Below are 25,540 nucleotides of genomic sequence, written 5' to 3'. Positions count from 1 at the left end.
GTTTAACTATACTAAACGTAGTCGTCGAAACACACATTCGTATATTAATAGTAAATCTGGGTACATGTACAATTGTTAAGTGCGTGGCGGAAGTAGAGAATAATGGAACCAGTATTGAAACAAAAAGAAAATGTCTAAATTCTAGCATTGTGTTAGCATGAGATAAATGCAATACATTACTTTAGTTGAGATTAAACCCATTACCGAACTTAACTCAGTGCACGTTTGAATATCAACTGATCTTTGAAGAATTCATGCAAGCACCCATAAAACTGAACACCATTGTTTAAGCGCAAATGTATTGGGATTGGCGTTAAACAACAGTTAGTTAAGGGTTGGGGGTTTCCCCCGTGTTCGGCCCGGTTTCCTCCCACCATAATGCTGGGTACCCTCGTGTAAAAAAAATATTCTTCTGTACGGCGTAAAACACCAATAAAATAAATAAATAAGTAGACAACCATTTAATTTGAAGTGTAATCTTCAAAATCAGAGTAGGAACAGACATCAAACAATATTGTTATTAATGAATTGAATAAACAATTTGCGTTCTGCCCGGTTTCCTCCCACAATAATGCTGGCCGCCGTCGTATAAGTGAAATATTCTTGAGTACGGCGTAAAACACCAATCAAATATATAAGTAAATAAATAAATAAATAAATAAACTATTTGCAAACTATTGCTGTTACTACACTTAGAAGACAATGGATTACACGATACCATACGGGAAGAAAAAGGATAACAACACAGTTTGATGCTCTGGACATCAGTCTAAGCGAATCTTAAACTCCTAATAAAAGAAAAAAGTTTCAAGACAACTCACCTTTGTTGTGCTGTTTGCTGAGATGAAATAAATTCAAGGATGAATATTGAACTTGAATAGTTTATATAGAAACAATGACACCTTATCTCTGATCCCGTGATAGGCACCTGGGTCATGTCCTGTGACTTCATTATCTCCGATTTTCTTCTTGCCCTCGGTTTTCTTAGCCGGACTACTTTTGTACTGCATTTATATAGTTCATTTCCTAGATTACCAGCGTCTTGTTTACCCGTTTCTCATGCTGTTTTGTCTGTTAACACATTGGTAACTTACTGAATCAAAAAAAAATTGCTACGTGTCAATGTGTTAGATGTACTATTCAAGTGGTTTCCTTGTAGAACAGAGGCTATTTTTCGCACGGCTCCAGTGTCGCCGGAATATTACGCGCATGTTTGGCACGTGGTAAACATAACGTTCAGGTAAACTGTCAATTGTTTTGAACCGACAGATTTTTTTCTCGTGATGGTCATGCTTAGCTTGCACTATATGCGTCCTTAGAAACCTAACACACCGACCACGTGACATTATGCTATTTTGGTTGCTACGTGAAGTTTAAGGTCAAAAATAAATGTTACTGTTGCTGTTCTTTTCCTGAGGATGGTGTTCTGTATAAACTGAACTCCAACTAACATAACTGAAATTTTGCATTTAATTCTGCTTAAGCCATTGTGCTAGGGGGTGTGTAAATTGCTACTATTTATGCATTTACACGTACATCAACAATTAGATTAAAAACCTGAGTGAAATAAACTGAGCTGAACTTTAGCATTGCAGTGGCTTACATAAGATGGCAACATGCTCTTGTCAACATTATAGTGAAACATTTCTTTTATGCTCTAAAAATTCACGATCACAGTCTTCACAATTGTTGTGACTTATTTAACACTCAAGAAGCGCGTTTACCCGCATAACTCAGTTACACACGGTTCAGTACTTAAGAAAACCTTGTTGTTTCATAACATAAATTACCTCAAAAATTCAGCACATTCTTAGGTGTTAGTCTAGCCGACATTTCAATCAAAACTATGCAAAACGAATGCTGAAAGTTTGACGGCTTTGGTTAGCCGGTAAAGATGGAGATAGGGGGAAAGGTAGTTGTGCCCTTTCCTGACCGCGCTAGGAAAGAATGATTTACTTATTTGATACTCAAGAATATTTCACTTATACGACGTCGGTCAGCCTTATGGTGGGAGGGACCTAAGTCTTTTTTACCTAAATCTCCAAAAGCTATGGTGCCATAGGGTGTGTGCATGACTGCGAATAGAGGATGTCAACACTTGGTGTAAACCCTTCCATTTGACAACTATACCTACTGCTCTGATTTAGCTCTGCCTGCTGGAATCTTTTTTTTGGCATACGTTGTTCCACAAAGTGTTCAAAAAGATGTATAAATTCATTTATTTATTTATTTATTTGATTGGTGTTTTACACCGTACTCAAGAATATTTCACTTATACGACGGCGGCCAGCATTATGGTGGGTGGAAACTGGGCAGAGCCCGGGGGAAACCCACAACCATCCGCAGGTTGCTATCAGACCTTGCCACTTACGGCCGGAGAAAGATGTATAAACGCCGTATGCCTATACAACAGCACAATTAGGTGTACACTGACTTACACATTGACATTTAACACGTGTCTTAAATACAGCAGTAAAGAACATTGATACCTACAATATCAGTGAGTAAATTTCTTCACGGGCCTACACGTGGCTGTCTCAGAAAGTTAACTTGCTTTCTTGCTACGATCACGAGGACAACGGCCAATGGGGTATGGGTGTGAGTCCTGCATTGGCTATTCCACTGCTGTTTTAGGACAAGAGGTTTGTCAGGTACCTAGTTTTACTCTATGCACTTCGATTCCATTCATACATATATAATAAAGTAACCTGACAACGGCTGTCAGTTATATGGGTAGCTCGCCAGTAACTCCTCTAAAGCTGGTGGTTAAGTTTTGGCCCCCGGTTACTTCCACAAAAAAACCCCGGTGGCCATCGTGCAGGTAAAAACGTCTTGAGTTGGGCATTAAACAACTGTTAGTTAAACAAATTGAATTTGTTGCTCCGATGGTTTACGTCAGTAGGTTTATTTAGATTCCCGCAGAATTGCAACGGTGTTTCTGGAGCTCTCGAAACAATTATTTCTCTCCCCAATCAACTTTACCATCACCACAAAAGCGAAGTACGTTCGTAAAATAAAAGGGCATCCACATGAAAAAAAAACAAAAAAAAAAAACAAACAAACAAAAAACAAAACAAAAAAAAAACAACAGCGATACTGTGTAGTAAAGCGATCACCTCATTAAAAAGGGGACTTTATCATGTTAAATTTAATGTGAACTGCTTCTTAACAGCATAATTAACCTGGTTGTAATCTTGGAGAATTCCACCATATTATCAGGCAAAGAAAACACCAACGTATACTACATGTCAAATGAAAGACCATTTTTTTTTTGATTGGTGTTTTACTCCGTACTCAAGAAAATTTCACTTATACGACGGCGGCCAGCAATATGGTGGGTGGAAATAGGGCAGAGCACGGGGGAAACCCATGACCATCCGCAGGTTGCTGGAAGACCTTCCCACGTACGGCCGGAGAGGAAGCCAGCATAAGCTGGTTGAAAGACCATAAAAATTGGATTTACTTTTTGAGAATATTTTTTTAGATTGTCACTTATCACACATTTATTTTATTGTTTTATTGATTGTTTTATTTTATAGCTCTAAATGCTTATACGTATAGATCTATGTGTGCATTTACCGACTTTGAAATGAGTTACTTCCGGTAAAAAGTTGGGACGTGATGTCAATGATGCCCTTTCGGTCACTACAGATCAACCTAGAATTCTGTTATTTTACTCGGTTGAAAAAAAACAACTATTTTCTTGACGGCGTGTTGTCTTTCATCTGATATATACATCATTTTAGTGTTTCCTTTGCCTTTAAAAAGAACTGCATCACTCAGTTTTCATAGATAATTCACTCTTTCACAACCCTGGCTGGTGCGCGGAGTGTCTGGAACGGGACAAATCATCAAGAAGCTATGGTTGTATTCTTTATTCTATGGTATCACTTGGATTTCTGTTTTTTTCTATAATCCCATGCCTGTCGCATTTGCGCGTGGCAAGACTATCAACTGTAACAGCACTAACTGTAGGCAAGAATGGAAGCCCAGAATAGCCCGAATGTGTTTATTATATAGCCGCTTCGCTGGCATAGTGGTTAGAGCGTGCGCCTCGGAAGAACCAGAGGTTTTAATGGTTGTACTTGTTGTACTTGTTGGCACTCAGCACTGAGGGGTGAGAGGAAAACATGACTAGTTAACCAGGGTGCGTATAATGTGACTGGGTGGGTGTCATGTATGATGTCTCCGGCATGACACTTCAGTGGCGCCAGCACTTTGGCGGCATGGACTTGCCCTGTTCCAAGAAGACACAGTATATCTACACACACTGGTCGACGTCATATGGGGTCTATAGAACTAGTTAAATTATATGAAGGGTATAGGAAATAAAACACATGTACATAAACACATTTCAGATTTTTTTTCACACTGTACACATTGTTAAAGTATTTGTCCAAGTGCCAGCTGAATTGCACCGCATAGTTATTGAATCTTCGGGGTATAACAAATAAATGTTTTTTTTTTTGTCCTTTAAGGGACAAGTGAAAACAAGACGTAGTCTTCCCCGTTTAATCCTCGTTTCTCTTTCATTTTTATGCTTAAACTAGGGGATAGCTGGCCTGTGTGGCTATCCCGCAGTTGTTGTCACGGTTGCGGGACATCTTGATGTATCCCTGTTGGCCCCATTGCGTACCCCAGCTAAAAGAAAACAGAATTGTAGATTCATTGAATTTATTGGTTGATAAGTGTTTAACCTCTTTATAGAGAAATAATCTTTTTTTAAATAATGAAGTAATGCCACCCTGTAGCACACGTACGTCAACATTAAACCTGGCCATTAGACAACCGGGCAGTTCACGTACATCAGCATTGCGCTTGGCCATTAGACCACCGGATAGGACACGTACGTCAACATTAGACCTGGCCGTTAGACCACTAGGGAGCACACGTACGTCAGTATTACAACTGGTCGTTAGACCACCAGGCAGCACACGTATGTCAACATTAGATCTGGCCATTAGACCACTGGGTAGGATATGTACGTCAACAGTAGTCCTGGCCATTAGACCACCAGGCAGCACACGTACGTCAACATTAGGCCTGGCCGTTAGACCACCAGGCAGCACACGTACGTCAACATTATATCTTGCCATTGGACCACCAGGTTGGATATGTACGTCACCATTAAGCCTCTCAATTAGATGATAAGAGTGTATACCATAAGCTATTAAGTATACGTATACGTCACAGGCACACGCCATACTTTGACACCATCATAAGACGTCTTTATTTGACAACAGCATTAACATCAACGTCAGCCGTCAACATCAGACGCTGTAATTAGACGTCACCAATGGACGCCACCATTCGCTAACACCATCATCCACTGTAGTTAAGCACCACCGCCAGATGCTGTTGTTGTACCGTACCTGTTTTTGACCAACCAGTAATCGGAACCATTCTCACTGCCGTATCCGACAACAAGAACGGCGTGATTAAGGTTGGAAGAATTGCATCTGCTTTCGTAATACACGCCGCTCTGATACAAATGAATAGACAAGTGTGCGGCGTCGATGGACACGGATACTGGACCGACGCTGGCCACCGCGGCTTGTAGGTCGCTTTCACTTCCGCTTTTGATATCAGAGAATCCTGTATCTGTTGCCCCGACGTTAGAAGAATTGAAGTGGCACTGTCCGTCCTGAAAAAAAATAGATGAAGGTACTAAATTAAATTTTTGACCTGCATCCGATTGTCAAAAATACTTCGTCGCACATTGCGTTATTCAAGATCGCGTACCTTTGTACGTGCTCCTACGGCACCGAGACAAGACTCGTGTGTAGATGGGCGCCATCCGCGCTGTGATTTTCCCCCAAATTTGGGGACAATTGTTGAAAGAGGAGATTTAGATATTTAATAAGTATTTTCAGATTAATTGACCCTAAATCTGTACCAGCGGTATAAGAATCAAGCACCTACCTGGGTCAGAATTAATCAAAAAGATCCAAAATAAAAGTGAGCTATTCACTCACGCAGTAGTTAATGAATATTAAGTTATTTAACATGGCGGCAAGATAGCATGAAAAGAGAGTTTGAAGAAGTAATCGCGCATGCCAAGGCAAGCTGTGTCGTTTCTGTAGAGCTGAAAGGATGGGTAACCACTCTTCGTGCGACATATGAGAAAAAAGATGTCACTGCATTCTAATCGACTGCATATGGTAAAAGTCGTGTATATCAGCTTATGCCTTGGACCATCCAGTGTCGAGAACACAGCGAGGAACCCACCATAACAATTGCTGTATCCCTCCTGAATTCTGATGTGCAAAAACGAATGACAAGTGTGTAAATATACATTTGAATTGCCACAGATCATCTTGAGCACGGACGCAGATGCCTTTTAATCAAAATTTTCAAAATTATCTAAATGCTTACCGATACTCGTGACCCAAATTAAGAATTGCTTGAATGAGAAGTTTTGGCACACATTGAGTTTCTGAATTTTTGGAATTTTGATACTCGACCTTTCCTTGGTAGGGATAAGACGCCTCTGTGTCTAAGCCGCTGTTAAGTTTGATGTATTTGAATGCCGAGTCCATGTTACCCCCTCTACATCCCAGATTTCCTGAGAGCAAGAAGAAGTTGAGGAAAAAAGAAACAAAAGACAAAAGTAAGGTTTCTAGTATAATCTTCAAAAGACTTTAAATATTATCTCATAGTATACGTACGTTGTAAAGCATTTAACAAGTTTGTGTTTTTGTCATAGCACTTGTTTCTCTGCTCTTGTAGAAACGTTTACTTTTCTAGCCAAGTTCATGTGTATTTAGCCTCAAATGCTGTACATTTTTCGATCTACAGCCAGTTGTTATACATATAAAACATTATGATTGTTAGTATTTGTTTGTTTCGCCGTCATTTACCTGAGCGCCGTCATATTTGTGAAAGTCTTTGGGCAATAAACACCAAATCGAAGAAAATTCATTTAAAGTGAAATAAAATGTAAAAAGTTAAATTTAATTAATCAATAAATAAATGACATCGATAATAAATCTGATGTAATTATGCAATGAATCGATCTAATCAATAAATAATTAATGAACACATTTACTCAATAAATAGTTATTAATTTAATAAATATTTTCACCATCCACAAGACTATTCCATCTGTGTGTGGGCAATCAGGTTATTGCTTGAAGAACTCACCTTACTTAAGGTTGAGCATGCGCCCTCACTGGAAATAGGCAAGTCGGCCACAGAGCTCCTTTGCGAGCAATGAACTGTCAATCACATACATACCCTTGACCTATAACCGCCAAATACCACATGATCCATGGGGGCATTCATTACACGCATTTGACCTACAATCGCTAATACCGCATGTCATGGAGAGGCGTTCAATACACGCATCTGACCTACAAATGCCATTAACGCATGTCCCAGACAGGCATTCATTACTCACTTCCCCTTCTGTGACGTCATGGCGCACGTATGGCAATGACAATGGAACAAGAGACGTACCGTCTGCCCTGGAACAATCAACCAAATTTTGCACAGACAACGGTACCAAGTTTCCGGTTTTCTTAAAATGTTGACCTTCCAGAGATCCGGTGGCGGAGAAGGCCCAGCAGGAGCCACATTCGCCCTAAAGTGACAATTTAAAACCGTGTTGTTTAGCATTCTATGGGAGGAAAAGTAAGTAAAGTCTGATTAAAACTTCGTGTATATCCGACAAGAAAGATAAAGGGAATAATACATGTGATAATCAATTCCCATGCATGTCCTTTAAGAGGTTTGAAAAACAAACCGTCCCTATGTGTGTTACCGAGAATAGAGTGATGCATTAGCATCTATACTGGCAATTTATCAGACAATCGAGTTCATTAACTGCCAATCACGTGCGTGTTCAAAATTACAATAGCTGCTAGTTAGTTTGAGCGTAAATATTCTTGTTAATGACCAATGAGGTCTTCTTGTTTAAAACTCCGGACGAAAAGTTTTGTGCATTATTGTAAAAGTTTTCTAGCTATACATTGACAGCAAACTTCATCTATTCTATGTATTCGAAAGAAATTTGTTCAGCTAAAGAGAAGAAGCCAAGAAATAAGCTATATTTGGGATACATACGAATAAACTAATGGGATTCAGTTTGCCATTTAAAGACTAAAATCAGTATTTCAGTTGACAAACCTGGTCTTGCACTGGTGTGACGTAACCTTGGGTCCTCCAATCAACGCTAGTCGGGAGTTTCAGTTTGCTAGGGGGAACGAATGTACTTCCCATAGCGTCTGACATCTTGTAACCGTTCATCATTTTGGCGAATTCCTCTTGAGTCTGTTATAGTAAATGGATCGATTGGTTAGTCGTTGTTTAACGCCAAACTCAAGACATTTCCACTATGCGGATAAACCACCAACCTTTTTGAAGTTATTGTTACAACATTCCACACGTGAAATTACAGACCTTAACGTCATATTGGTGGAAGACAAGTTGTGTTTAACTTATATAAGGCTGCAAACAACACCACGGTACGATTAGTGAGAGCTACGTAATCTACAAATCACCTGCCCAAAGTCAACTGAACATTATATAAATCAACTAATCTAAAGGTTTCCTAAGTACGAGGCGGGGTCCCAATAGCAAGATCCATTTTCAAAACAAACTGTACTACACATTATACCTCGAACTGATAACATTGATAGCTACGTCAGTTATATTTTAGGCACATTCTGGTGACACATCACATTTTGATGGGCTAAAGGTTTAAACTGACTCACAATGTCCCCGTACTGGTTCATCCCAACGGTAAACGTGTGCTCTCCACGGTTAGCCTGCAGGTTGTGGATCTGGATGAATTTCACATTATCCTCCCAGATAACCCTCCTGTAGGAAAGTAATAAAGTGAATTTGCAATTCATAAAAAAAAAATTGTTGCCATGACAATGTTTTAAAGATATTCGTAGTTTACATCTGTGACTAGTTAAATTAATTACTCTATCATTAATTAGATTACTTCATCAGATTTTACGCTATTCTTCATTAAGTTTCAGTATGGTGAAGATTGTTATCACTAAAACCAAGTTTTATCAGCAACGTGTATCGATTTTAATTTAAAAAAAAAACGCAATTCAGACAGGTTGCTCTTGAGCCTACATTTTATGAAATTCATATTAAGGTTAGAAACATAGAAAGTATTGTTTATACACAAAAGGAAAACTTTCCAGAAGACGACCCAAGGACTGTTTTACCCTTTGTTTCATCCAGTTCATTTTTAAATCACATGTATTCCATGACTTGGATGGTTGTGGGTTTCCCCCCAGGCTCTGCCCGGTTTCTGCCCGTCATCGTATAAGTTAAATACTCTTGAGTAAAGCACTAATCAAATAAATAGATAAATACTTCATTACTAGAAAGGTGTCTTTCTTCATGATAGTTTATTTGGCCAAATTGGTGACAAGGTATGATACAGATTCGGTTACCGCTTTGCCTCTTCCTGTGTACTGTACACTTTCTTATGGGTTTCTTTAAACTTCTGCCATTCTCCGTCCAGATCTGTGGCGAACGGGTCGGCGGTGGCAAGGGCAAGGAAGGAGGCGCCAACAACGGCAACAAGCAACATCTGAGGAGAAAAGAAAATTATGTAAAAATCTGCATCTTACAGTACTGGCATGGTTTGCATCTTACTGATATGGCATGCATCTTACTGGTCTGGCATGCATCTCACTCACTTGGTATGCATCTTACTGGCCTGGCGTGCATCATTTTGACAGGGTATGCATGTTACTGGCATAGTATACATGTTACTGGCATGGTATGCATCTTACTGGCATGATGTGCGTCTTACCGGCATGATATGCATCTTACTGGGATGGTATGCATCTTAATGGCATGGTGTGCACCTTACCGGCATGATATGCATCTTACTGGGATGGTGTGCATCTTAATGGCATGGTGTACATATTACCTGCACGGCAAGCATCTTATTGACATGGTATGAATCTTTCTGGTATGGTACGCATCTTACTGTCATAGTATGCATCTCACTGACTTGGTGTGCATCTCACTGACTTGGTGTGCATCTCACTGACTTGGTATGCATCTTACTGATGTAGTATATATTTTATTGGCATGGTGTGCATCTTACTAGCATTGTGTACATATTACTGGCATGGTATGCATCTTAATGGCATGGTGTGCATCTTACTGGCACGGTATACATCTGCTGGTATGGTATGCATCTTACTGATGTAGTATATATTTTATTGGCATGGTGTGCATCTTACTGATATGGTATGCATCTTACCGACAGGGTTTGCATCTTACTCATATAGTATATACTATATTGACAAGGTGTGCATGTTCCTGGCATGGTGTTCATCTTACTGACATAGTATGAATGTTACTGGCATGTTGTGCATATTACTCGCATGGCATGCACATTACTATCTTGGTGTGCATATTGCTGGCACGGTATGCATCTTTTTGACATGGTATACATCTTTCTGGTATGGAATGCATCTTACTGGTATGGTATACACTTCCCTGACTTAGTGTGCGTCTTACTGGCATGGTATTCATATTTCTGGCGTGGCATGCATCTTACCGACAGGGTATGCATCTTACTGATGTAGTATATATTTTATTGACAAAGTGTGGATGTTACTGGCATGATGTTCATGCTACTGCCATGGTGTGCGTCTTACTGGCATAATATTCATGTTACTGGCATGATGTGGGTGTTACTGGCATGGTGTGCGTCTTACTGGCATACTATTCATGTTACTGGCATGATGTGGGTGTTACTGGCATGGTGTGCGTCTTACTGGCATAATATTCATGTTACTGGCATGATGTGGGTGTTACTGGCATGGTGTGCGTCTTACTGGCATAATATGCATGTTACTGGCATGGTGTGGGTGTTACTGGCATGGTGTAGACATAACTGACATGGCATACATCTTACTGACATGGTATGCATCCTACTGGCATGTTGTGCATCTTATTGACATGTTATGCTTTTTCTTGACATTATGTGCATCTTACTGGCATGGTATGTATGTTACTGATATGGCATGCCTTTTACTGGCATGGTATGTGCCTTTCTAGCACATGCATTTCTGGCATGCATCTTACTGGGCATGCATCTTACTGGCATTGTGTGTATCTTACTGGCATGGTGTATCTCAATGGCATGGCGTGCATCTCACTGGTATCGCGTCCATCTTACTGAAAAGGTTTTCATCTTACTGGCATGGCATGCATCTTACCGACAGGGTTTGCATCTTACTGATGTAGTATGCATTTCATTGACAAGGTGTGGATGCTACTGGCATGGCGTGCATGATACTGCCATGGTATGCATGTTACTGACATGGTATGCATCCTACTAGCATGATGTGCATTCTACTGGCATGTTGTGCATCTTATTGACATGGTATGCTTTTTACTGCCATTGTGTGCATCTTACTAGCATGGTGTGCATCCTGCTTGCATGTTGTGCATTTTATTGACATGATATCCTTTTTACTGACATTGTGTGCATGTTACTGGCATGGTATGGATGGTACTGGCATGGTATGCATCTTACTGGCATGGTATGTACCTTTCTAGGCTGGCATGCATCTTACTTGTCCGACATGCATCTTACTGGCAGGCATTGTGTGTATCTTACTGGCATGGTGTGCATCCTAATGGCAAGGTTTGCATCTCACTGACATGCCGTGCATCCTACTAGACTGGTATACATCTTACTGGCATGATATGCGTCTTGCTGGTTTGGCATTCATGTTATTGGCATGATGTACATATTACTAGCATGGCATGCATCTTACTGACATGGTATGCATCCTACTGGCATGGTATACATCCTAATGGCCTGGCATGAGTAATACTGGTATGATATTTTTCATGCCTTCTTACCTTTGTGTGTATCTCATTTAAATGGGTTTTTTTTATTACCATGGCAAATGCACGTGCTGATGTATGTAAATAACTTTATCTAAATCTGCGTCCGTAAGATAGCAAACAGAATTTTAAGCACAGATATACTCTCAAAGAAATATAAAAAACACGAGCAATTTTATATTGATTTCCTCAGTATTGAATATTTCAACAATTATTTTAAGTATTCATTATCAATTCTGGTTTCAAATCCCACCAGATTTTCACATTTTAGGGCTGCAATATTTCCAGCTACTAAGACAGCGTGAAAACAGAGTGGTCGATGAACATAGTTCACCATCCGTGAAGTTAACAGTGGACACACTCTGTACTGGGGGCTGTGAACTGTGATTACCGACCATTCTGTATTCACGCTGCCATAGCTTCTGGGTTATTGCCCCAAAATGCGAAAATCCTGTGGAAACGAAAGCCACAAATGATAATGAAAAGTTACCGTACCTGTTGAGTTAACACGTTATTTAACACTGAGAGAAAACTGCATAAAATTGTTAGCGCGTTTTTATTTTTGCTGGGTATATGTATGTCAGTGTGGGACTATGCAGGGAGCTATCAGTGTGTATTGTGCACTAGCAGACCGGGAATTAGAGCATTGTTAAGTGCTTTATCAAAAAGGTCATGAAGCAACGAGAGACGACAAATGTGGAACAAAATACAACTTAACGCCGGAGATCACAGCCAGTATAAAACAATCCGTCCGTCCGTCCGTTTTAATTAGCAATGCAAAAACATATAACTAATTAAAATATGAATCTTACAACGAAAATAAGGCGATGAATACAACCATGAATATCATTTTTATTTTTACCGGTCACATCAGCTTTGAAGTGAAGGAAAAGCGAGGCCAATGATACTATCAGCATACACCATTTAGAAAGTGCATGTTTACCCATGGTTATATTAAGTGATCAGCAAAAAGTAACATTCTATACCAGCATATTGACGCTTTCATGTGTTTGATCAACTCACCTTAATCGCTCGTTGACCGATTTATTGGGGGTTGTGACCGTGCACAGGTATATCCCACTTATTTGAAGCTGGTCAGTGACTCGCTGATTACACAGGGTTTTGAGTGTTGCTCCATACTTCTTACAGCGCTTGCGCCGCTCTGTCGCTGTTCATCAATCCCCGTAGCGTAGAGTCCACAATTAATGCTCCCTGATCGGGAAGGAATACAAGTCTCTGACTGTTTTTAGCAGCCCCTATAAGGAATTTGACAGGAGTTGTGTCAGCGGATGAGTATTATCAGACCCGGAAATTTCTGGGCTCGCAGATGTAGAGAAAATCGTTGGCAAGATAAATTGGAAACTAATTTTGGATTGTCGCTATTTCTCCACTGGCCTATTTGTGTACTCCAATCGTGAACAACACCGGAATCACATAGTCGTTAGGGTCACGATGATGAGACAGGAAGTGGTGTTAGGAACACAAAAACGCATGATTTATCTCTAATATACTTTATTTTATTGTTTCTTACGCCATAGCCCAAAAATATTCTCTTATACAACAGTGGCCAGTGGGAGGAAACCGGGCAGAACCCTGGAAAAAAACCCACCGCAGTCCGCAGGTTGCTATGAGACCTTCCCACTTAGGACCCGAAAAGTTCCAACAAGACTTAGCATCTGCATTCTCTTGGGTCAAAACTATTCAGAACATAAGTCTTACGAACATCGGGGAGCGTGAAATTAAAGCCACACATCCCCTGAAAGGAATTTTTAGAATGATGCCACTGTTATTTTTGTATTCCACAAAAAACATGGGTCTAACGCTTAGCCTGTTTACATGTACCATAGCCGGGTGCTCTGCTGGAATCTGATTGGTTGAAAAAAACATTCAAATTTGCTTCATAACTTAAATAGGAAAATAAAATCACTATGTATAATGAACAGAAAAAAACGAACATTTCTCCTTCATTTTTAATTCTCTTTGTAAATAAAAACTTTCACATGCTACAGGAAGCATATCCTTTTCATCATCAATTCAATGAGTAGATGTAACTGAGCAATGTTAATCAGTAGATGGTGGGCTTTATGTAACATACTATCAGAGGTTAGGAATTCTGATGTCACAGGTAGTTATTCTTAACTCTTACCAAGCCACTGAATGTTGGGATAACTCTTTTCAGCCATGAGTAATTGATTACAGAAGTAATGTTATCAAAAATTCCTTTCTTCTGGTGAACATCATGAAAAAATATTACGTGACCATGTCACACTTCTTAGATACCATCAGTGTGGCTCATAGGGCCCACCATAGTTCAAATATTTAAATGCCTTTCAACGCTGTTAAAAAAATCTGAAAACATAAATAATGGTATTTTACGTATAGTTTTCAGCTGTCTGTAAGATAAACCTTTCTTCATATTTTAGCTTTCTTTTACTTTGAAGAATACTGGACTGTGCTGTAGTCTCAAGAGGGGAGATAACTCGTCTCAACCGTTTTAGGGTGCGGTGAGTCAGTTTTAACCCTAAAGTCTGTGGTAAGATTTTTTAAATGAAGGCTTTATTTCCATCAAGTCTGCTGATGTTCATAACACAAATACCAGAAATGTATAACCGATACACTTTTTGTTGAGTGTTGATGATAACACTAAAGTCCTTCGATGTCAAGTCCTACATACAATCTATCCGTGCAATATTTTTCTAAAGACTCAGTACTCTGCCGTTTTCAAGTTGTTCCACGTGTGACCTTTTAGATACATCGTTGCACAATTTGGTAACCTGTTGGAGAAACAGAAGGTTTTGGACCTTATTTAGCAAACTGGTTTCAGAAACTGCAGATAGAAAGCTAAGCCTGTTTCCACAGAGACCATGTGTGGTTACTTCATTGACTTATTTGATTAGTGTTTCACGCCGTGCTCAAGAATATTTCACTTATACGACGGCTGCCAGCATTATGGTGGGTGGAAACCGGGCAGAGAAGGGGGGAAACCCACGACCATCACGCAGGTTGCTGGAGGTCCTTCCACTTATGGTCGGAGAGGAAGCCAGCATGAGTTGGACTTGAACTCATGGCGACAGCATTGGTGAGACGCTCCAGGGTCATTACGCTGTGCTAGCGAGCTAATGGTTACTTCAAGAACGATTTTTCTAAAACTGATGGGAGGACACGAGAGGCTAAGCATAAACAAGTCTAAACAGTCGCACAGGATCCAAAGAGCAAGCGTGCCTGACAGTGGCAGAGATGAAAAGCGAGTGTAGAGAACGACAAATGCACTGTGAGGAGTATCGTACTGTCCATAACATGTCACAGACGAACGCATCAAAATAGGTTTCTTATAATTCGGAAGAAACTCTGATTCCATACAGTCGAGTTTCTTGTTGAAGACTAAATACGAAAACGTGAGAGTTAATACGAACGTGACTGGAAAATCGACAGCCAACTGAACTTCGATAACCACCATATTTGAATGTAGTCCGCCGCATTGGGCATGATCTGGAAAAACGTAAAATCAAGAAGCGCGTGGATTACAACCAAGGCGATTTGCACTAATAAAGTATCGATGGAAAATGCATTTTGGCGTCTCAACTTTAAAGGAGGAGAAAACATACATTTTACATGAAGTTCAGATGGAAAAGCGCAAAAAGCTACTTGTAGATATGGTTCTCAATATGTTTAAAGAGAAAGAGACACTTAACAATAGTTTTTGTATGGTGGGTAATTGGGACCACCTCTTTGTATATATTGTCTTTATTAGTAATGTTATATATGAGGATGTAACACAAATTTAATAAATATACTTGCAGTATAATTTGCTTGTTTTTTTTTTCATTTAAGAAGAGTGTTCAGACTGGATATAAAGGAACAGGTGTACACTGAAATAAATTTATTATACATATCAACATGCTTCACATCCTCACTGAGGGCATTATAATGCAAAAAGAGTCTACACCAAAAGTGGTTCCAAGTATCCATCATAAAAACATATTTTCAAATACCATTTTCTTCTTAACAAAAACAAATATTAAAGACATTACGTGTTTTTTTTTCTTTCGGTTTTGGCATTACTAGTTTGATGCCAAACAAGAGCAAATTAAAACAACTAATGTCAAAATAAGAAAATTTCACGAACAGCTTCCGAGCCCAACACTTTCAGGGAGTCACGTGACGAGAAAAATGACGCGTTACGAAGTTCGGATACTTTCGGAGCAGGTGAGTTGGTTACATCTGAGTTACATGTAATTACGACGGGCTGATCTTTATATTAACTCATAATGAAATTCCAGTTATCTTAGGCGACAGGAGACAGCAGGCGACATGACCAATCTCCGGGTCAGTTTAACGGTATTTTAATGCTGAGCTGGGATTTGCCTTTACGCCTTACTTAAGAATGTTTCACTTATACGACTGCTGTCAACATTTTGGTGGAAAAAAATCGGGCAGAGCTTGGGGAAAAATCTGCTACCATCCAGAGGTTGTTGGCAGACCTTTCCACTTACGGGCGGAAAGTAAGCCAGCATGAGCTGGACTTGAACTCACAGGAACTGCATTGATGAGAGACTCCTGGGCCATAGCGCCGTGCTGGCGTGCTGACCCGTTCGGCCACGGATGGCCACTGCTGAGCTGGGAAGATGGCCAGGTCATCTCTGAGCAAAACCTGCATGATGACTACGTTGTTATATGGCCGAAACTCTGTTGAAAGTGATTTTCATTTTCTGTGAAGCAAGTTCTGGGAAATACCGCAATTTATCATAACAGCTCGCTCTCCGGAACCACTCTAGGAGGTATAGAGTGTAATGGAAACTTTACTCAACTCAGTACATACAAGTGCTTACGTCCGGTTAAAACCACTTATACATCTGTGTGTGCAATATACTTCTTAGTTAATGCGATTCAGCACTCTGTGTTCTAGCGTTGTAAGGATATATCTGACAAACCCATGTTAATATTTCCATATCTTAGAATTACAATTCATTTAAGGTTTTTTATGTAACGTTCGTTGTAAGAATGTTTAACGTGTACTTTATAAGAAAGTGTAACTGTAGTTGATATGAAACTGGTTAATGTCGCATACAAGCGAATATACGCATGTAGTAAGTCGGTGAAGTAAGTCGGTGAAGTGGGTAAATAAAATAGATGAATATCATTTTAAAATGAGGAGTGGAAAATCAATTTATTACTGTAAAAATAAAATCTAATCTATCATCGAATAGAAACTTAAACTCTATATAATAGATGTAAGTTGTTATTAAACGCCAAACTCAGATTTTTTCATTATACACCTAAGATAGCTTTTAGCTTTATGGGTGGAACAAACCGGTGCGCTTGACTTCTAACAAATCATAGTGTGATAGGGAATTCTGTTTCCATGTGGTTAGCGTGCTAGCGATGCACAATGAGTCAAAAGCCTTTTACCAGTGCGACTGATGCGAAATCATGACCATTGCATGGTGACTCCGTCTCTGGTCATACGTGTGATGGTCCAACTGCAACCTGCGAGTGATAGCGGGTTTGGCTGAGCCCAGTTTCTTCCTACCACAAGGTTAGCTGCCGCCGTGTAAGTGAAATCGTCTTCAGTAAAACACCCATCAAAGAGAAAATAGAAAAATTCCAACGTGTGAGGTATAGATATACGCTGCTGGTCTTCACATGAAGTTGGTCTGCGCTATCGGCTCCAGTGGAGCGCGGATAAAGGTTAAAAATTCTCAACTCTAGACCAGGTTCGAACTAAAGCCCTCTGGATTCTTGTAAAGGACATCATCTTTACCCATTGCACCAAAGCAACTGCCACGGTGTTATTCACTTCACTATTTTTGTGTGAGGGTTATTATCAGGTCAGCACATGTATAGACAAGAGGAAACTCTCAGTCATTGTAGTAGCAATATAGCTATTGTCGAATTTTCGGCATTTCTTGGTTAGCCAGGAGATCTGATCTCAAATCCCGGTGTGACTAACATAAAAATACTTCAATCTTGCTCTACTTCAGGGTAACGGTGGTTTCGATGTCGTCATCATGACGATTTGGCTAATCTCTCCAATCAGAGCCACAGATGTATATCAGGAAATGTTGCCGTTAAAGCACCATCGCAGTTTCGTCAAGAAGTCGAAGGCATCACGCATGGTAAGGTTAAGTGTGCTACTTCCGTTCACTTTGCTGTTAGAACGAAGTCGTTTGCTGGCTGCATGAGGAGGAGTTTTAAAGTTAGATGTGTGTAAGCATGTATGTGAGCGGGGTGTTCTATATAAACAAACCAGGATGAGTTGTGTGTTAGTGGTAACATGGTGATGCACTGGTCAACAGCTTTACTTTATAAAACAGCACGTGCATTACATTTATCTTCAACTGGTCTACAGATCGCTATGCATACGTGGGGGGAGTTGGTGGTGCTATGCACAATCCTTACAACAACTTTTGTCACAGGTATGTGTAAAGCTATGTTGGGCAGCCTTTGTCTCATTTTCTTGTATCTTTTCACTCAGACGATGGCGACAAGCGTGTTGTCTGTTTCTTTGTATTGTTGTTCACTCAGTCGATGATGACAAGCGTGTTGTCTGTTTTTTTGTATTGTTGTTCACCCAGACAATGGCGACAAGCGTGTTTTCGGTTTCACTGTATTGTTGTTTACCTACGCGATGGCGCCAGGCTTGTTGTCTGTTTTCTTTGTAACGTTGTTCACTCAGACGATGGCGACAAGCGTGTTGTCTGTTTCTTTGTATTGTTGTTCTCTCAGATTATGGTGACAAGCGTGTCGTCTGTTTTCATTATATTGTTGTTCCCTCAGACGATGGTGACCGGCTTGTTGCCTGTTTTCTTTGTATCGTTGTTCACTCAGACGATGGTGACAAGCGTGTTTTCGGTTTCCATTGTATTGTTGTTCACGTAGATGGTGGTGACAAGCGTGTTTTCGGTTCTCATCGTATTGTTGTTCACTTAGATGATGGTCACAAGCGTGTTTTTGGTTTTGTTTGTATTGCTGTTCACTCTAATAGTGCTGACAAGCGCGTTGTCTGTTTTCTTCGTATTGCTGTTCACTCGGACGATGGCGACAAGCGTGTTTTATTGTTATTGACTCAGTTGTAAGTTGTAAGTTGTAACTCCCTCGTTTGGCGCTCAGTGGTAAGGGTAAGCCCAACGACTGGTTGACGCGTATCAGTATAATGGCTCGGGTTGGGCGCCTTACGTGCTTTCAGTAAGACGTCACTGTGAAGCAGCACTAGATAAAAGAGCGGTGGAAATCCGTTCTGTGAATAATTATTCTCTTATATTTTCTACTAAATGCTAATCATGAAGGATCATGACACTCTCCCATTTATTAATTCTTTGTTCATTTATAGTATCGTAATATGGCTGAAAAATTGCGAAGTACGACGTTAAACCCCAATCACTCACTCATTTACAATATGTTGGTAATGATCATGTTCAAGGACTAAACCAGAAACTTTTGGCAAGTTCTACTGGCTGACTAGTCAACGTGGGAAATCTCGCATAGTAGCCTCTAAATAATTCCCTGTCAGACCAGAGGACGCGAGCAAAGAATACCGCCCGCCTAGAGAAAACTGTAAGAGGGACAATCTTAAAAAATCTCTGTTCGAGAATGACACTGAGCCGGTGCTTCACACGGCCTAACGACAGGGAGATAAGGGCATTTACAGTAGAGCTGGGACCTCTGTGACTTTGTGGCTAGAGTGCAAGCCCAGTACAATAACGCGGGAGTTTCTTACAAATGCAATGGCGGTGAGGTCAAATTCAGCTCACGCTGGACTCCTCTCCTGTCATACCTGGAAAGGTCTGCTAACCGAGATATCCGGCTAGACTAGGAAAGGCGCGCAAGGCGTGAGTTCGAGTCACAATCACGTCAGTACTTTCGCTCTTCTTGATCCATCAGTGTTAGAAAATATATCTACGCATTGCAGGTTTGATTTGTTGTAATCGACAGCGCAATGCTAGTGACGCTCTGATGTTGTCAGTAGCCATAGTCTGAGCAGCCCCAAAAAAAAAAGAAAAAAAAAAAGAAAAAACAAAAACATCTGAAAAAACAAACATTGCTACATCGCATTTTACAAGTCTTGTACACATTTTCATCTCTGTATTTCATCTAGATGGGACAAAACCAGTTCTGTGTGGGACGTCAATTTGTGGGCATGAAGCGTCTTGCAATGGGATTTGCGTGTGTAAAAAGGGCTACACAGGGAAAATAATCCCGCGTTATCCTACTCCTGTGGTCTGGTGCCAAAGTAAGTATTAAATGTAAAACGAACACCCTAACATTTTTTTGGTTGGTGCTTAACACCATGCACTCAAGATTTGTTTTCACCTATGTGAAGACGGGTGGTGGAAACCGGAGTGCCCTTTATGCGGCAGCGGATACAGCGAGTTATGGATTCAAAGTCGCCTAATCATTGGTCCAGGGCCTGGTAGCAGCAGGCATTCAACAAAATTCACGTATATTTATTATTTTCATATTTCCACATACACTGGTCACAATCATCTTCATCTCGTCTACCTATACTAAAGACTGTTATTTTTGTCTCGGCTTTTCTACACTTTTAAAACAGAGCCAGCACAATTTAAGCCTATTTGCAGCAATTTATAACATACTATGTGTGCCATTTGTAAATGTGTGCGCAGCTGGAATAGCGAAAAATATGCTAAAAATACAATTCTGACTTTCTTTCAGAAAAATGTGCTGGCAATGAGCAGATATGTCCCCTTAATACCACGTGCCTAACGCACACAAGTGGACCAGCCTCGTGTGAATGTTCACAGGGGTTTCTGATGGATACATTTGGTCAATGTTTAGGTAAGTCTGGCGTAATGCAGTAAAATCAGTCGGCCTCATGTGAATGTTCACACGGATTTTTAATGAATACATTTGGTTAATGCCTAGGTAGGTCTGGAGATATCACTTGCCTAATACAGTGAAAACTGTCTGACTCGTGTGAATGTCCACATGCATTTCTGATGAATACATACGATTAATACCTAGGTAGGTGTGAAGATATCACCTGCCTGATACAGTGAAACCTGTCTGCCCCGTGTGAATATTCACATGGATTTCTGATGAACACATATGGTTAATACCTAGGTAGGTCTGGATATATCAGCTGCCTTATACAGTTAAATCTGTCTGACTCCTGTGAATGCTCACATGGATTTCTAATGGGTACATTTGGTTAATACCTAGGTAGATCTGGAGATATCACCTGCCTTATACAGTTAAATCTGTCTGACCCGTGTGAATGTTCACATGGATTTCTGATGAATACATATGGTTAATACCTAGGTAGGTCTGGATATATCACCTGCCTTATACAGTTAAATCTGTCTGACCCGTGTGAATGTTCACATGGATTTCTGATGAATACATATGGATAATACCTAGGTAGGTCTGGATATATCACCTGCCTTATACAGTTAAATCTGTCTGACCCGTGTGAATGTTCACATGGATTTCTGATGAACACATATGGTTTATACCTAGGTAGGTCTGGATATATCACCTGCCTTATACAGTTAAATCTGTCTGACTCGTGTGAATACTCACATGGATTTCTGATGAATACATATGGTTAATACCTAGGTAGGTCTGGATATACCAGTTGCCTTATACAGTTAAATCTGTCTGACCCGTGTGAATGTTCACATGGATTTCTGATGAACACATATGGTTTATACCTAGGTAGGTCTGGATATATCACCTGCCTTATACAGTTAAATCTGCCTGACTCGTGTGAATGCTCACATGGATTTCTGATGAATACATATGGTTAATACCTAGGTAGGTCTGGATATACCAGTTGCCTTATACAGTTAAATCTGTCTGACCCGTGTGAATGTTCACTTGGATTTCTGATGAACACATATGGTTAATACCTAGGTAGGTCTGGATATATCAGCTGCCTTATATAGTTAAATCTGTCTGACCCATATGAATGTTCACATGGATTTCTGATGAATACATATGGTTAATACCTAGGTAGGTCTGGATGTATCACCTGCCTTATACAGTTAAATCTGTCTGACTCGTGTGAATGTTCACTTGGATTTCTGATGAACACATATGGTTAATACCTAGGTAGGTCTGGATATATCAACTGCCTTATACAGTGAAATCTGTCTTACTCGTGTGAATGTTCACATGGATATGTAACCAGTGTTAACATATTTCTGGAGATATTAAACAAAGTCAGGTTATTATTTTATTTCAGTTTTGAGTTTTTAAAACTATTTATCTGTACAGTTTTAAAAGGTCATGGACACATAAGTCGTTTCAGTCTTTTCTTTGCCTATGGAAGAGTTGATGGGGGGTTCCGTGACCTAGTGGTTATCGTGTTGGCGCAGCGTTCTGACACAAGAACCTCTCACTTATGCGATCGCCCTGAATTTATATGACTTTTCACTTGGCTCTCTCCGATTTAACCACACCATAATGCTGGCCGCCGCCTTATAAGTGAAATATTGCTAAGCATGGCGTAAAAGCCCTGTCGAATAAATCAAACCAGATGAAAGATGTTCACTGCCAGTAAGTGAAGAATGAACCCCCTGGTCCGAGATCTGAGTTTGTGATCTGGATAAGAACATGTCATATACTGCCAAGTATCAAAGCCCTTCTGTATCACTAAAACTAATACATTACTCACGTTTCAGCTAAAGACAAGCACTCACTGTACTAAAAATGTGAAGTGGAAGTCTGTTGAACTTGCTGAGGAAGGTCAGTTGTGTTCAGGCTCATTTAGAGTTACAGAGCAAAAAGCATGTAGGAAACCAACACTGAATCGACTTTATGTCTGAGTAAGACTTCACAACTGGATGCATTCATGCATATGTTTTCATGCTTGTAATTTAAAAATCGCCTAACGGGGCCTCCGTGGCTTAGTTGGTTAGCGCGCTAGCGCAGCGTAATGACCCAGGGGTCTCTCACCGATGCGGTCGCTGTGAGTTTAAGTCCAGCTCATGCTGGCTTCAGCTCTGGCCGTGCGTTGGATGGTCTTCATTAACCTGCGGGTGGTCGTTGGTTTCCCCTGGATCTGTCCGGTTTCCACCCACCATAATGCTGGCAGCCGTCGTATAAGTGAAATATTCTTGAGTACGGCGTAAAACACCAATCAACTAAAGTAAATAAAAATTGCTAAAATAAAGTACGGTGATTGTTTATCCCCACATTGCTTGACATCACGTTCAAGAATTCTTTCAGGACACAGTTACTAACAGATTTTAGTCAACGTTGATGTATTAGACTTTGAACTCCTTCTAGGTCTGTTCTTGTACGCGACTGCTGGGCATACTTTCTGTATTTTGACAGGATTGTTAAGTACAGGGCTCACCCTGTGTTAGACAGAAGTATGTTCTATAGTTTTCTATCCCTATTGCATCTGGAACAATCTAGACCACAGGGTACTGAGAAAATTAACATACGTTTAACACTTCGCAGTATATTAAAATGTATAAAGTACATAGCATGGTCCTATGCATTAACTTGTATTAAACAGAAAATACTACATGTCCGAAGTAGATTTTTTGCGCATGTCTAAAGTGATGACTTAACACATTATAACAATTTCTCAAAACAACATATTGTGTGAATAACATAATAATGATTTATGTGTAAGAACAAAACGACACTTACACGACACTTACTCCCATAATGCTGGTTGACCAATACACTGTGTCTAAAGTTTGATTTTTTTGTGTAGAAACTGGGAGTCTAGTTCCTGAGAATGCAATTAACATAACATTCGCATCGTCATTTGAATAGTAACGTGAATGTCCGTATATTAATGACATTCTTGAGTTTTGACAAATCCTGAACTACACGGCAAAAACTGAGAAGCATACACATGTTAAAATAAAAACGGCTATTTGACGTTTCTTTAGACTAGTAGACATGCCACATGTTTCCATAAAACAACAATGTTTTTGAGGAAAGGTAGGAACTGATTTATTGAAAACGTTAGAGTTATAAAAGGATGCCAGCCTATGATTTAATAAAAACGCATGCGTGTATAGACGTACCCCATACATGCAACGCGTTTATTGATAAGACTTTTGCGTTCAAATAAAAACAGCAAGGCGTTTGTCCATTAATGCGTGTATTTTTTTATGAATACATGTCATGGGTTGTTAATATTTGTAGTGTACACAGCAAAAACTGATAGACATTTACATCTTAGAATAAAAACGGTACTCCACCACTCCAGTAGAAATGTCACATGTTTCTATAAAACACTAATGTTTTGGAGTGAACGTTGGTATTAGTTACTGAAAATGCTAGTGCTATAAAAAGGGTGCCAGAAAATGTTTTAACAAGAACGTTTGCGTGTATAGTCCTACCATATACATGTAGGGCGCTCATGGATAAAACGTCTGCGTTAAACTAATGTGTTTTTATAAATACATGTCATGCGTCGTTCATATCTGCAGTGTGGTGACCACAAATGAATAGTTTCATTGTTTCAATGGCTCTGCACAAACCAATGCGGTAAGGGGCATGTACTTTTTCATTTTAGGATTTACGTTAACACTTAGAATAAAACTTACAAATTGCCGTAATTCACCGATTTTGTGTTCGGGCGTTAGCTGACTATCACACTGTCGTCCCCGATCTGGTCTTGCTCTCTGTACGTTAGTGTCTTGTATTATATTACTGCATGTAGTTCACACAGTGTATAAACGCATCTCTTGTACATTCTACAATATTGCTTTCCCCTTTTATAGACATTTGCTTTCATCCTTGGGAGACTTTAATAACACGGACTTTGTAGGTTACTCGATTGAAGAAATAACAAGCAAAGCAGTTTTAATTTTACACGTAGAATCAGGAGCACATCAGAGCAAAATCTCTATAAGATGCTGGGGTGAAATTTAAGATGCAAGTGGCATGATTCCAAATACATGGCGTAGTTATCACCTTCTCGTGTTTATACTTCAGACGCCGACGAATGTTCAGACAACCCGGGTATCTGTGGTAACCACTCCACGTGCACTAACACAGTGGGCAACTACACGTGTCGGTGTCATGAAGGATACGTTGATGTTGATGGAACCGGACGTTTCTGTGAGAAAGGTAACTTTGTCGATACTAAATGCGTGAAGTCGGAGACAATAAATGCCTTTTTCTGTTTTTCTTTTTTTTTCAGTATGGGAAATTCCAAAAAAATCAATCAACTCCTATCCCCACCCCACCAAAAAAGGGTTTGATAACAGCATTTTCGAAATTAGCGTCGAAACAGTCATGCCTATACCGGTGCTCAACCAAAGTAGACGTGCCAGTTCAATGCTCGCATGGCGAATTCCCTGAAGGTTTTTGACGCTTTAGAATCCAATAGATCTTACAAGAATGACCCTTAGTTTGTTTCACGGAAAAAAAATCTTCCTAAGGTTCCATAGGCAAGTGGGAAAGACTCCTGCCATTATCTTACTTTAAACGCATACTCCTCACAGCTCATGTGCCGCTTTTACGCTCGCTTTACATCACTGCAACCAACAGATAATCTTGACCTTTGTTTAGGACAAGCCTTACCACCGGCGTCCTTGCACGTAAATAATCAACATTCACGAATAAAATCGTTTGAGGTGTTGCTTTTGATTGTATTGCGCAGATTTTAGATAAAGAGAATGCTTGTGTATAAAGTATAATTAGAAAAAAAATGTTTAGGCAGAATTTTTGTGCTTTCTGGCATCACTTTCTGCTTTCTGCATTATCA

General features: G+C 40.0%; 2 protein-coding genes across 2 annotated transcripts; one reads left to right on the top strand and one right to left on the bottom strand.

Annotated features, from left to right (window-relative positions):
- Positions 1-4,504: 4,504 nt before the first annotated feature.
- LOC135463165 (procathepsin L-like) lies at positions 4,505-8,264 on the bottom strand. Its single transcript, XM_064740482.1, has 5 exons — positions 8,128-8,264; positions 7,459-7,582; positions 6,465-6,565; positions 5,373-5,644; positions 4,505-4,641 (listed from the first exon to the last, which is right to left on the bottom strand). The coding sequence occupies exons 1-5, from the start codon at positions 8,248-8,250 to the stop codon at positions 4,542-4,544; spliced, it is 720 nt and encodes a 239-aa protein (XP_064596552.1). The 5' UTR covers positions 8,251-8,264; the 3' UTR covers positions 4,505-4,541.
- Positions 8,265-18,048: 9,784 nt separating this feature from the next.
- On the top strand, positions 18,049-25,446 carry LOC135462448 (adhesion G protein-coupled receptor E1-like). The gene is made up of 5 exons (XM_064739676.1): positions 18,049-18,257; positions 19,937-20,071; positions 20,515-20,637; positions 24,766-24,900; positions 25,436-25,446. Exons 1-5 carry the CDS (start codon positions 18,116-18,118, stop codon positions 25,444-25,446), a joined length of 546 nt encoding a protein of 181 aa, XP_064595746.1. The 5' UTR covers positions 18,049-18,115.
- The last annotated feature ends 94 nt before the right edge of the window (positions 25,447-25,540 follow it).

This window comes from Liolophura sinensis, chromosome 2 (assembly GCF_032854445.1).
Source record: "Liolophura sinensis isolate JHLJ2023 chromosome 2, CUHK_Ljap_v2, whole genome shotgun sequence".
Classification (NCBI taxonomy): Eukaryota; Metazoa; Mollusca; class Polyplacophora; order Chitonida; family Chitonidae; genus Liolophura; species Liolophura sinensis.
Note: the sequence above shows the minus strand (reverse complement) of the source record. Positions and strands in the feature narration are given on the sequence as shown.

What these genes read in the sequence shown, in the direction of transcription:
- LOC135463165 (XM_064740482.1), bottom strand. Translation starts at nt 8,250, where the DNA reads ATGATGAACGGTTACAAGATGTCAGACGCTATGGGAAGTACATTCGTT. An exon ending in CTTATCCCTACCAAGGAAAG is followed by an intron (nt 5,645 to 6,464) that starts GTCGAGTATCAA and finishes ATTTTTTTTCAG; the next exon opens with GACGGACAGTGCCACTTCAA. An exon ending in TACTGGTTGGTCAAAAACAG is followed by an intron (nt 4,642 to 5,372) that starts GTACGGTACAAC and finishes GTTTTCTTTTAG; the next exon opens with CTGGGGTACGCAATGGGGCC.
- LOC135462448 (XM_064739676.1), top strand. Translation starts at nt 18,116, where the DNA reads ATGGTGATGCACTGGTCAACAGCTTTACTTTATAAAACAGCACGTGCA. An exon ending in TACAACAACTTTTGTCACAG is followed by an intron (nt 18,258 to 19,936) that starts GTATGTGTAAAG and finishes TATTTCATCTAG; the next exon opens with ATGGGACAAAACCAGTTCTG. An exon ending in TACATTTGGTCAATGTTTAG is followed by an intron (nt 20,638 to 24,765) that starts GTAAGTCTGGCG and finishes TTTATACTTCAG; the next exon opens with ACGCCGACGAATGTTCAGAC.